The sequence below is a fragment of the Cryptomeria japonica genome, chromosome 6 (assembly GCF_030272615.1).
Source record: "Cryptomeria japonica chromosome 6, Sugi_1.0, whole genome shotgun sequence".
Lineage (NCBI taxonomy): Eukaryota > Viridiplantae > Streptophyta > Pinopsida > Cupressales > Cupressaceae > Cryptomeria > Cryptomeria japonica.
Genome location: NC_081410.1, coordinates 140,814,817 through 140,825,645, shown reverse-complemented (window position 1 = coordinate 140,825,645; position 10,829 = coordinate 140,814,817). Strand labels below are relative to the sequence as shown.

The following is a 10,829-nucleotide window of genomic DNA, read 5'->3' as shown; positions in this document are numbered from 1 at the left end:
TGTGTGAACCACCTTGTTAGAGGATTTTACAAAGGCTTTGAAGCCTACCCAGTTAAGGGCTATAGACTTGTCAAAGATGTGAGTAATCAACAAGTGTTTGATCTATCTAATAGCACAAACTGCTTGGTTAGATCCAGTATTGCTCACAGCTAATGCATTCCAACATTACTTCAGTCTTCTCTCTCTCTCTCTCTCTCACAGTTACAACTTGATCTTCTCAGATAAGATCATTCTCACAACAACTCAACTTCCACCTCAAACCCTAGCTCAACATTAACCCTTTCAGCAACAAATTAAAACCCTAGACATGATGTCCTTTTAAAGGAATTTGATTTCATGTCGGTCCAATAGGATTACATTACAATTTCCTAGGTTCAATGAATCTAGACATACTCAATAACACGACACAAAAAGCACCGTCAATGTGTCGGCATCGTCAAACAATCAGTGGATTAGTAACTCATCACAAAATGCCAGTTGGTTACTCATCACAGAGTATTACCGGTTCATACAAAATACCGGTTGCCGGTTTGACAAAAATGAAGACTGGTAAGAATGTGTTGTGCCGCTTTGCTCCCTTGTACCGCTTGGGGTCGACATGCCGCTTCAGACCGGGAAACACATTATGCAAAATCACTAGTCTAGAGACTAGTATACAACATACCGATTGGAACAAATACTAGTTGAGCATGAGCTCATACATATAAAGGGGATCTCAATACAAGTGTGTGTGTCCATCAATGACAATCACAACATAAACAACAAAAATGCCAACAGGTTGAGTGGTTTCTGGATAACTTGGATCTGACATGATCCGGTTGACTCCAGTATAATCTTGTGATGGAATTGGCTTGTTCATTATACTTATACTCATATTTGGTCAGTTGGTTTCGGTCTGGTGATTGGATGCTATCCTGCTTGCTTAGAAGATTGGTTTCTGGTTCCAACAAGGGTTTCATTGACAAATCTTTTGGTGGAGATCTTTGATGGATTGCATAAGTGGTGTTGGTGCATCTTCTGATGGAGTTTTAGGATGTTGTTGGTGATCATGTTTGAGACTTGGCGGATTGGAGATCATTGCTGAAGCGTGTGGACCTATACTTGGTCCTGGTTGATCTAGGTTATGGATCAACTTTAATGTAACGTGTGGATAGGACCTATTGTTGTATTTCTGGGATGTCTTATGTGTTGGATATTATTTGTTTTGGTCTTAAGCTGACATGGTTTGTAATTATGTAATTGATTTATTGTCTGGTGGCCGACCTGATTGTTTATGGTCAAGGGTTTGTATAAATAAGATGTAAGATCTCATTGTAGATCATCATGGTTAATGTAAGAGGTCATGGTCAAGGAATGTAATGTGCGAATAATGTAATATCATTCAGGAAGAAGATTTGGTCGATCATTGGAGATCGAATTGGGTTTATGGAAGAGGATTTAGTCCTTCGGTATTGAGCTTAACCAGAACTGTACTTTGGCATAGGAGATGCTATCTTTTGCAGTTCAACACTTCTTTGAATTGTAGTCTAGATTTATATGTAGTCAGTGAGACTCCTTTTGTGATGAGCAGTGTGCTCTAGGCTATTGGCTGCAAGTGCAGACCCCTTCATTGTAATTCACATACTTACAACAAAAGTATTATCTAACTGTGGGTAGGCTTCCCACTGTGGTTCTTCCCTTTACCGGGTTTTCCACGTACAAATATTGGTGTTGTGTGGATGGATTTTATTTTGTGATTATTGTTTATGCTTAATTGGATTAACTACTATTCCGGTATTATTGTTTTGGGTTTTGGTATTAAAATTTTAAATTGCTAATGCTTCCGGTAAGCACCTAGTGAGTTGAGAGTAGGGAGGGAAATGGGACTTGGAACTAGTAAGGAGAGTTTGGTGCTAGGGAAAAATCAACACATGGGAGTTAAGGAGAGGTCCAAGGTGAAGCGTTCCTTTGAGGATTTGGGGTTTGAGGGAAGGGGAAAAAGACACCAACTAGAAACTTATGATTAGGGTTAAGAATGGACCTAGAATAAGAAAGATCATGATGTGGGGATTGAAGCTAGAGGAGGATTTAAGAATGGGAATAAGGGGAAATGTGGGAGGAATCACACAATATGGATTTGAGTGTTAAGAGGAACGAGGTTATTAGAACTAGGTTCCATGATCTTGATTCCACTTGGGGGCTTACACCCAATAAGGAAAAGGAGCATAAGGAGAGTGAAGATAGGGGCATGTCTTGAACCATGTTTAGTGGGGTAGGAGAGTTAAGAACCTTGGAACTTTTTGACCATAAACCATCACAACATTTATTTGAACTTTGAATTCCTAATGAGCTTTGTTAGAGGATTGGGGAGTTTAGCAACCTATGGACTCCCTAACAAGCTTTCTTTGTGTTCATTTGCTTTTGAACTATATTTAATGATTTTGGCACTTTATTAACCACATGAGTGAGTTTAAGAATCATTGAATTCACTGATACTTTATTTTTGTTAGCAAATTCTCAATCTATCTCCTTTGTTCATGCCCTAGGTCAAATATTTTGGATAACTATGAACTTTGTTAAAGGTTCAAGATATTTTTGAACCTACAAATAAAAACCAAAACTTAGAGAAAATCACCCCCTTTGGATCAAATTGGGGCTCAAGGAATGACATGAACTAATAATAAGAGAAATCAAATACCACAAGGGATGGGGAAGGCACTTGGAGAGGAGAGGATGTAGGGGATGAGTCACCAAGTGAACATGGCACCAACTGATTGGGTGTGAAGGTCCAAGTTCATTCATTGACCTAATGGAGATAAGGAGAAGAATAAAGTGAGGAACACTGTTCTAGGGGAACTTAGAACCCGAGACCTAATGTAGGAGTGCATAAGTCTTGTGAAGGTTTGAGATCTAGATAAAGGTATAAAACAAATCATAGACAAATTTAACAACCCCCAAGTAGATTACCAAGGGTTTTAAGATATAGAAATGTTGAACAAACACCCGTAGACAAAATATTACATTAGAGGACCACTTAGAAAATTTCTCAAATCAATTATAAATGTTGGGTAAAGAAGGATCACACACACAAAGAGGATGATATTGAAGTAAAATTTGACACTACAAGATTGAGTCCCAAAATTTTCATTTAGCAATGCTTCTTAAATATATTTTTATATGATATTTTATGTATTTTTTAGAGATTCCTCAATGAATTAAGAAATTACTGTGACAAAGCAAGGATTTTACTAGAAGAATTGGTGTTAGCACAAATAGTTGAAGCCATTAGTGTGGATCTTCACGTGCATTTAGATTGCTTGTTGTAAGCGCTTTTGATTAGGTGATGAAGTGTGTAACTTTGATAGGGATAATGCCATTGAGACCATGTAATTTTTATATTGATGATAATATGTGGGACAAACATGATAACACGCCTTAATGCTCAAGTTCATATTCATTAATTTTAGTTTCCATATCTCTACTCTTATTCCATCTAAAATATACATGTACAAATGAATTGGCCTTTTGTGTGGTCATTATAACTTTGTATTTTTTGAAAGTTATTATGGTTTGTTTTTTTCTAAGAGTCACATTGTATTGCCGCTATTAAATTATACCTTTGAATATCAAGGTTTAAAATTACGATGAATCAAACAATTGGATATGTTCCATATAAGATAATACCTTTTACATTAAATTTTGTTTACATGATTTTTTGATGTGATGTGATTGGTCTAGTTTATACGATGTGGATAGACACTAATATTTTCACATCCACATAAGTATAAAAAACTAGAGCAAGATATAAATAATTTATTATTTGGAATTAATTTAATTGAAAAAAGAATGATTTACCTAACATAGCATCTCAACCAATTCTTCTCTTAACTATACATGATTTGAAACATTTTTCTCTCCAATCCACATAATATAAGATATTAGATATTAGAAATCTACTACTTAAATGAGATAAATTATATTGTAGAAATTAACTACTCGCAAATGGGAAACAACATGTATTGTTTCACTCCTATTTAATATTCTTGCGGGGATTTATTTGTTTCTAATTATTGCAAGAATCATGGGCAAGGTTTCATTTCAATCCTATATAACTTTTTTTTTGTCTTTCAAACATGTGGTGTAGATTGTTATACTTAGCCCTCAAATTGGGTTTATTTTCTAAGATGCAAGGAGTTGGTTTTTTGTTCTATATTAAGATATCGTTCCAAAATGCTTGTTAAATATGCTTTTTTTTATGATAATACATGCTAGAGGGGAAAAAGATATTTAAGAATACCATTGTCTTTATTCTAGAGCATTAACTTTAATCACCATTGTCTTCATTCTAGAGCATTAACTTTAATTATAATTATATCATTTTTATTAAATAGTAGATATTATCATACTTTTAGATTCATCTACCTTTATTAAGACTTAAAAAAAACGTATATTTAAAGCCAAATTTGATATAATTAGCATGTCATCTAAAAGCCATTTTATACTTTGTCCTTCAATTATAGAATCATTCATAGCTTACTTTAAGCGTATCATTTATATGGTCAATTATAGTCATATCATTTAAAATTTTGTCCATACTTTGCCCTTCATATGTCGATACATTTCAACTTCCCTTCAACACATCATTAATACCTTATGCTATAATTGCCAACTAACTTATATGAATTTCTACAGTTATTTCAGAACCTCTTTATCTTTCATAAGCCAATACATCATAACTTTAAGAATATCATTTATATATTCAATTATAGTCATATCATTTCAAAATTCCTCCATGCTTTGTCTTTCATATGTCAATACATTCTCAACTTCCCTTCAACACATCACTCCCTTCAACACATCACTGACACCTTCAACTATAATTGCAACCATACTTACATAAAGTTCTACAACCAAATAAATGAATACAATACAACCTCAAATGATCTAGCCCATTCCTAACAACTAACTTTAGAGAAGATATAGATGGATGTGAAGGTTCAACATATTTATCATAATAATAGAAAAAAATAAAACACACTAAGAAAAACCACTTAAACTTTGCATTGCCCCCAATTTTGTAATTATATGTGATGTTTGATAACTTTGACCTGGGCTATACTAGTTTCGCATGACCTTCGTAGCATGTGATTAAATACATGGAAACCCATGTGAGCGGTTAGCCCCAAATAATGCAGCTGCTAATAAAAGAGGTCACCCACTTGCCACATCTCTAGACAAAATAATGCAGAGATAAGCAAAACAAGCATTAAGAATAGTTGATGACTTGACCCGGTCCAACCATTTACACTAGAGAAATATGGTGAGCGTGGTCATTGGTCATCGCCAATAATATTTGTGCATAAAATTGTAAAAGAAAAAGGGTTAAAAGTACAAGGAAAATGTTTTAGGAAAGATACAGAGTGAAGGAACAAAGAGAGGGATTTCTTGCAGATAATCCGGTAGCTTTCCCGGCAAAGGGGGCTACCGCCGGGCGGCCCGGCGGTCGGTTAGGTGTCACCGTCACCATCCGGCACCCCAACTCATGATGTTCCCTAAAGGGACCAGCTTGTCCCTTTTTGTCTCCCTATTTTTCACCCCCTCTAAACTAATTTAATATTCATCGAAAGCGTTAAATAATAGAAAAATCCCTGATCCAATCGACACCGTCAAAAATACACGGTCAACACGCACCGTCCGATGGCTTGGCACAAGAATTATTAGACAACGAATGAAAGAAAGCCTTTTAGAAATTGCAGCAGTGTCTACGTATGTCCAGTTCGCTCAGAATTGTGTATATCTGTCTATTAACGGAAATTGGGATTTTTATGAGGAGGTGAGAAAGTAGAGTAGGGAAAACAAAGAAGTGTATTTTTGTGTTGGGAGATGGAGGGCCCCTAGTAATAATATTACTGATACAGTTGGTTGGTGGTGATACAGCAGAAGAAACACTAGAAGGTCTAAGTCCATTGCAACCTTCTCATTTGTTCATATAATTTTGTTGGGCATCAAGGATAGGGGAGCGAGTGAAGGCCTGTTTTGTTTGGTGAAGAAGTTTGGCACAAGGAGGGATTTGTAAGGTATGAATCATGTCAATGTATTAATGAGTTTTTGCACATTGTTGGTTTTTTTGTTTGTGTTATGATTGTTGGGGCTGTATTTCTGGCTTTTTCTTGCCGCTAATTATCATGAGTGGATAATGGGGAGATTTGTCACGCAGTGTGTGGGAAAGTGGGTTGTATTTCTTGGCCTGTTTATATAAGGAGTTTGAGTTTTTCTGTCTTTTTGTTTAGTTGAAAATGGTATATGTAGCATTGCCGAGCTGCTTGGTAGTAGGCCTGGTGGTGTGAAGAATTTTCCGATTCTGTAACCATAATTGCCCATTATTTTGGTATTGGGTACCCATGCGTTTGTTTGAATTATGAGCTTGCAGTTGGTTTTGATACAGTTGTATGAATTATTAGGACTTGTTTGATTGTAAGCTTCCATGCCCACTTATCTAATTGTTTTCTAAGCCTGGTTTTTATAACTTGAACTTCTGCGGAAGCTTTTTAAAAAGTAGGGCTTGAGGCCTGTTTATTGTACTTTCTTTTCTATGGTCTGTGTTGTTTGCAGGAGGAACTAAGCAGAGTTGATTTGGTAATCCTTTTTCATCTTGTTTCATGAGATAATTATCAATATTTTTTTCTAAAAATGGTTGTTATTTTCTTGTTGGTTTGATAAGGAAGATTTGAGGATAAAACTCTTAGAGGAAAGTCTATACAGCAACAGTACCAAAGAGATTCTCATTCTCACGCTTATATTGATCAGATTGGTATCAGTTCAGTAGCTGATATTCTGACCTTGTAAAGAGATAAGAGATAAAAAGAGGGGCGTTGAGAACATTTTCATGTCTTCTGCTGGTGTCCATATAGAGGAGGGCCTAGGTAAGGTCTCTCCATCAGCTTCAACTACTGAATCAGATACAAATAGTCAAGATAGCTCCTCTGGGGGACTGAAAGAGCACGATTATATTGGACTGTCAGAGGTTTCATCGTCCATGGAGAGCTCCGTAGTGTCTTGCCAAGATGGGGAAGAGAACAATCTGAACCTCAAGGAAACCGAGTTGAGACTAGGTCTCCCTGGTTCCCTCTCCCCTCCCAGGGACTCTTCCACTGAGCTTTCTCTGTTGGGGTCTCTGCAAATGAGGACTGAAGCTGTGGAGGAGAAGAAACTGTTCCCCATTGAGAAGCAGCAGCATTCTACAAAGGAGGGTAACCCAGAAGAGAAGAATGGCCAGGACAAGTACAGTATGCAGTCCTCTGGAGCAACGAGGAACATGATAAGTCCTACAACGAAAAATATTGTTACTGGTGCCAAGAGAGGTTTCTCAGAAGCAATGGAGCCTAGGAACTGTTTTTCTGATGCTAGAAACAATGGCGGGTTCGCAGTGGAGGGCAAGTGGATGTTCCCCTCAGCGGTTGGAGGAGGAGTTGTGCCTGGATCTGAGGTTGAACTACCAAAGGCAAATCCACAGGGAAAGTTTTTGCCACAAATGGTTTCTACTCCTGGAACTCCTAAAGGCCCCACATCATGGCATACAGGGGGCCTGGATCACTCAGGGAGCCCATTCGTGTCTTCCAGGCCTCCTGCCGGAGCTAACATTAATGGAAAATCTGTCAAGGATGGGGCTGCTTCAATTGGTGTTAAAGATGTAGCACAGCCAAAGATGCCTCAAGAGAGGCCTCGTACTGAACCTCAGCATGGATCGAATAAGAATCAGATGTCTTCTGCAAATGACCCAGGAATGGCTCCTGCTGCCAAGTAAGTAATATGTTAATAATCATTTGGGGAACTAACTTGAGCCACAATTGGCTATATACGTTTATGTATGGGAATTTTATCCGCTTGTTCACATATCCGGAACTGTGTTATCATGTAGCTTAATTCTGGCGTTCTTATTGCATTTTAGTTCCCTGCGTAGCCAAAGACTAGCATAATTATCCATTCCCTTACTTATCAAGCAAATTTGTGTGGCTAGTTTTCTATACTAAAGGCCGACATACCCAATAGTCAGTTCCAATTTCTTTCTAACAAAATTGTGTGTTGGTTTGAGGGCCGTGGGACCAATTTTGGTGGACTAAAATTGGATTTTTCGGGGAGCTGTTGTAAGAACTGGGATTGGTTTTATTTGGCAGGGCTCAAGTTGTAGGTTGGCCACCAATTCGATCTTTCAGGAAGAATACTCTGGCTGCTAATCCGAAGACCACTGATGAAAGTGAAGGAAAGGCTGGATCAAGTGTTTTGTATGTTAAGGTTAGCATGGATGGGGCTCCTTATCTGAGGAAAGTAGATTTGAAACTGTACAGTTGTTACCTTGAGTTGTCCACTGCATTGGAGAAGATGTTCAGTTGCTTCACTATTGGTGGGTTTCTCCTCATATTGATTTTAATATTTTGCATTCCATAGTAAATATGATAACTTTCGGGTCTTAATTAAATATGGTCTATATCATGATTTTCAGGTCAGTGTGGATCTCATGGAGTACCAGGCAGGGATGGTTTAAGTGAGAGCAAGTTGATGGATCTTCTTCATGGTTCAGAATATGTGCTTACATACGAGGACAAAGATGGAGATTGGATGCTCTGCGGAGATGTCCCATGGGAGTAAGTATAGTTGGAGTTCTTCATCAAATGTTTATTTCTCCGAAGTTCAATTATTTCCCCAATTTCCATCATCAACAATCTCAGTGGAATAGATATTATTCCGTTGTGCTAAACACGAAATCTAAGGAGAAAAATTATTCACCCATTTCATGTTACACAACATGTCTTATCTTTAGAGAAGGACCAAAGATTCGTTCATTCTGAGTATTGGTTAAAAAATTGCGTTCTTTCATCTCTGTGGTTCAGGAGTCACGGATAGCTTATATAACATTTTGCTGACTTGGCTGTTTACTGCAGGATGTTTATCGATTCTTGCAAAAGGTTACGCATCATGAAGGGATCAGAAGCAATTGGCCTAGGTACTAGAATTATTCTTTTATCGTCAGTAGCAAGACTAATATTTACCTATGCTGTTCTGAATCTTTTTTTAGCTGTTTAGCATTCATGTAGTTTATTTACCTGTGGAAGTTTTAGCTTAAAAATTACTTTCATGTTGCATGCAGCTCCTAGGGCCATGGAGAAATGCAAAAACAGGAACTAGATCTTGTGCATGACCTGCTATCTGGTTGTTGTGGGGGATGACTTGGGTTGAGATTGGAGATTGGGGATGCTATAGGAAATATGCTATGCATATGTTTGAATATCTGAGACTTATATATATATTGGGCATTAAGGTTTGCCCACCCAAATGGTCACTGTCAGCTAGAGTGGCTTGGGAAGTTGTACCATTGAAAGCTACCTTTTGTGAAACTGAACGGAAGACATGGATATTGTGACATGGAATGCACAGATCAAGAAGCAGGTCATGTTTAGTTCGAAATTGAAGTTATCAGGGAGGTTATAAAATTAGGGCAGTGTGTCTATTTTCTTGTTTAGGTAGGAAGTGAAATGCTTTGTTTGATAAGACAATTCTGTAGGGCAGATTCTGCATCTGCACATCTCCAGTGTATCATTCTAGTTCCTTCAGGGAGAGGAATGGTTTCATTGAAGGTGGAGATTATGGGAATTCCAGTTCACCATTGAAGGAGCTATTTCTATTTTGATATCTGGTGTAGGATTGAAGTGTATCATCATTTTCAACATGTTATGAGAGAGAGATGTAGTAACTCTCAAAAACTCTTTGCAGTTCTGAACTTGACTGCTTAATTATTATATGTGGTTTGTTGAGATGAATTTTATGTTCATCCACTGAACGACATCAGTCACGTTTTGTGGAACTTACTGCTACATTGCCTTCTAGGCTTGGCTGAACGTTAAAGACCTACTAGTTTATTTGACTGAGCTATCAGTTTGATAGAACTCTATATGTATCTGTATGCAGTGTGAAGTGTGTCGTTATATGTGTGGTATTGCATGTAAAGGTTGTAATGGATTTATGTAGTATAACTGATGCCAATCTTCTGAAAGGGCTCATGCTGCTGGTGATTTAGAGTCTACTATTTTTCCTTTTGCAACATTAAAATTATCTTTGATGAAAATACTGATTTTTGAGAATGATGTAGCTAGCAAGTGTGCAGGGGGTGATAGCATGTAGGCTTGAGAGATTTATGTGAAAGCATCTGACTTATCATTCATTTGTCTGCTTGGTTGAGAAGACAGTCTGTGTTGTTTAGTTCATGCCTTGTAGCATGAATAATTGGCTTCTAGTGTTGCTTACAAATAGAATACTGGAGGAATATTATTCCAATAAATTTCAGTAACGATGAAAGTGCCTTGAAAATCTATTTGAATTTCCTGTTAGGAAAGATTGCAAAGTTCGAATCTGAATCAAGTTTTTAGAAAGGGAATTATAAATGATAATAACAATTGGGGGTTTTAGCTATATACTATATCCTTACAATTGAAAACTGTGTGAATGCTGATGACATGTTTCAAATTCTCCCCTGTAATCTGGCTGATTCAGTTACAGGAGGACCTGAGATCTGTATTTTTATAACAATGATAACTAACCAATGATTTAACTTTATGACAATGATGATTAATCAATGATTTAAATATCTATCTCATACTCTTTTTAGTAGTAAACTTTATTGTTGATTTTTATGCTTCCCTACTCTTCTTAGGGTTTCACTCTTATGACTGGTGCCACAAAATGTTTTAGATCAGCATGGTGGGTTAGCCGGTTCTTGTTCATGATTTAGCTGGCCTTCATGGATAAAGGAAATAAAGACGTTTCAAAATAATTTTACAGGTTGTTTCTTTTGAATG

General features: G+C 37.2%; 1 protein-coding gene across 4 annotated transcripts; it reads left to right on the top strand.

The window, feature by feature from the left end:
• Positions 1 to 5,677: 5,677 nt before the first annotated feature.
• On the top strand, positions 5,678 to 10,027 carry LOC131061568 (auxin-responsive protein IAA21). Of its 4 annotated transcripts, XM_057995307.2 has the most exons (7): positions 5,678 to 5,812; positions 5,917 to 6,056; positions 6,701 to 7,779; positions 8,154 to 8,380; positions 8,480 to 8,621; positions 8,919 to 8,980; positions 9,125 to 10,027. In XM_057995307.2, exons 3-7 carry the CDS (start codon positions 6,866 to 6,868, stop codon positions 9,160 to 9,162), a joined length of 1,383 nt encoding a protein of 460 aa, XP_057851290.1. In that variant the 5' UTR covers positions 5,678 to 5,812; positions 5,917 to 6,056; positions 6,701 to 6,865; the 3' UTR covers positions 9,163 to 10,027. The 4 variants fall into 4 exon arrangements, with proteins under 4 accessions (XP_057851290.1, XP_057851288.1, XP_057851289.1 ...); XM_057995305.2 differs by having other exon boundaries at positions 5,723 to 6,056; positions 6,705 to 7,779; XM_057995306.2 differs by lacking the exons at positions 5,678 to 5,812; positions 5,917 to 6,056 and adding an exon at positions 6,276 to 6,453.
• The last annotated feature ends 802 nt before the right edge of the window (positions 10,028 to 10,829 follow it).

Excerpts from the sequence above, each read along its gene's own strand:
- LOC131061568 (XM_057995307.2), top strand. The coding sequence starts at position 6,866 with ATGTCTTCTGCTGGTGTCCATATAGAGGAGGGCCTAGGTAAGGTCTCT. Across the intron at positions 8,622-8,918 it reads TGCGGAGATGTCCCATGGGA|GATGTTTATCGATTCTTGCA; the intron begins GTAAGTATAGTT and ends TGTTTACTGCAG. Across the intron at positions 8,981-9,124 it reads ATCAGAAGCAATTGGCCTAG|CTCCTAGGGCCATGGAGAAA; the intron begins GTACTAGAATTA and ends TGTTGCATGCAG.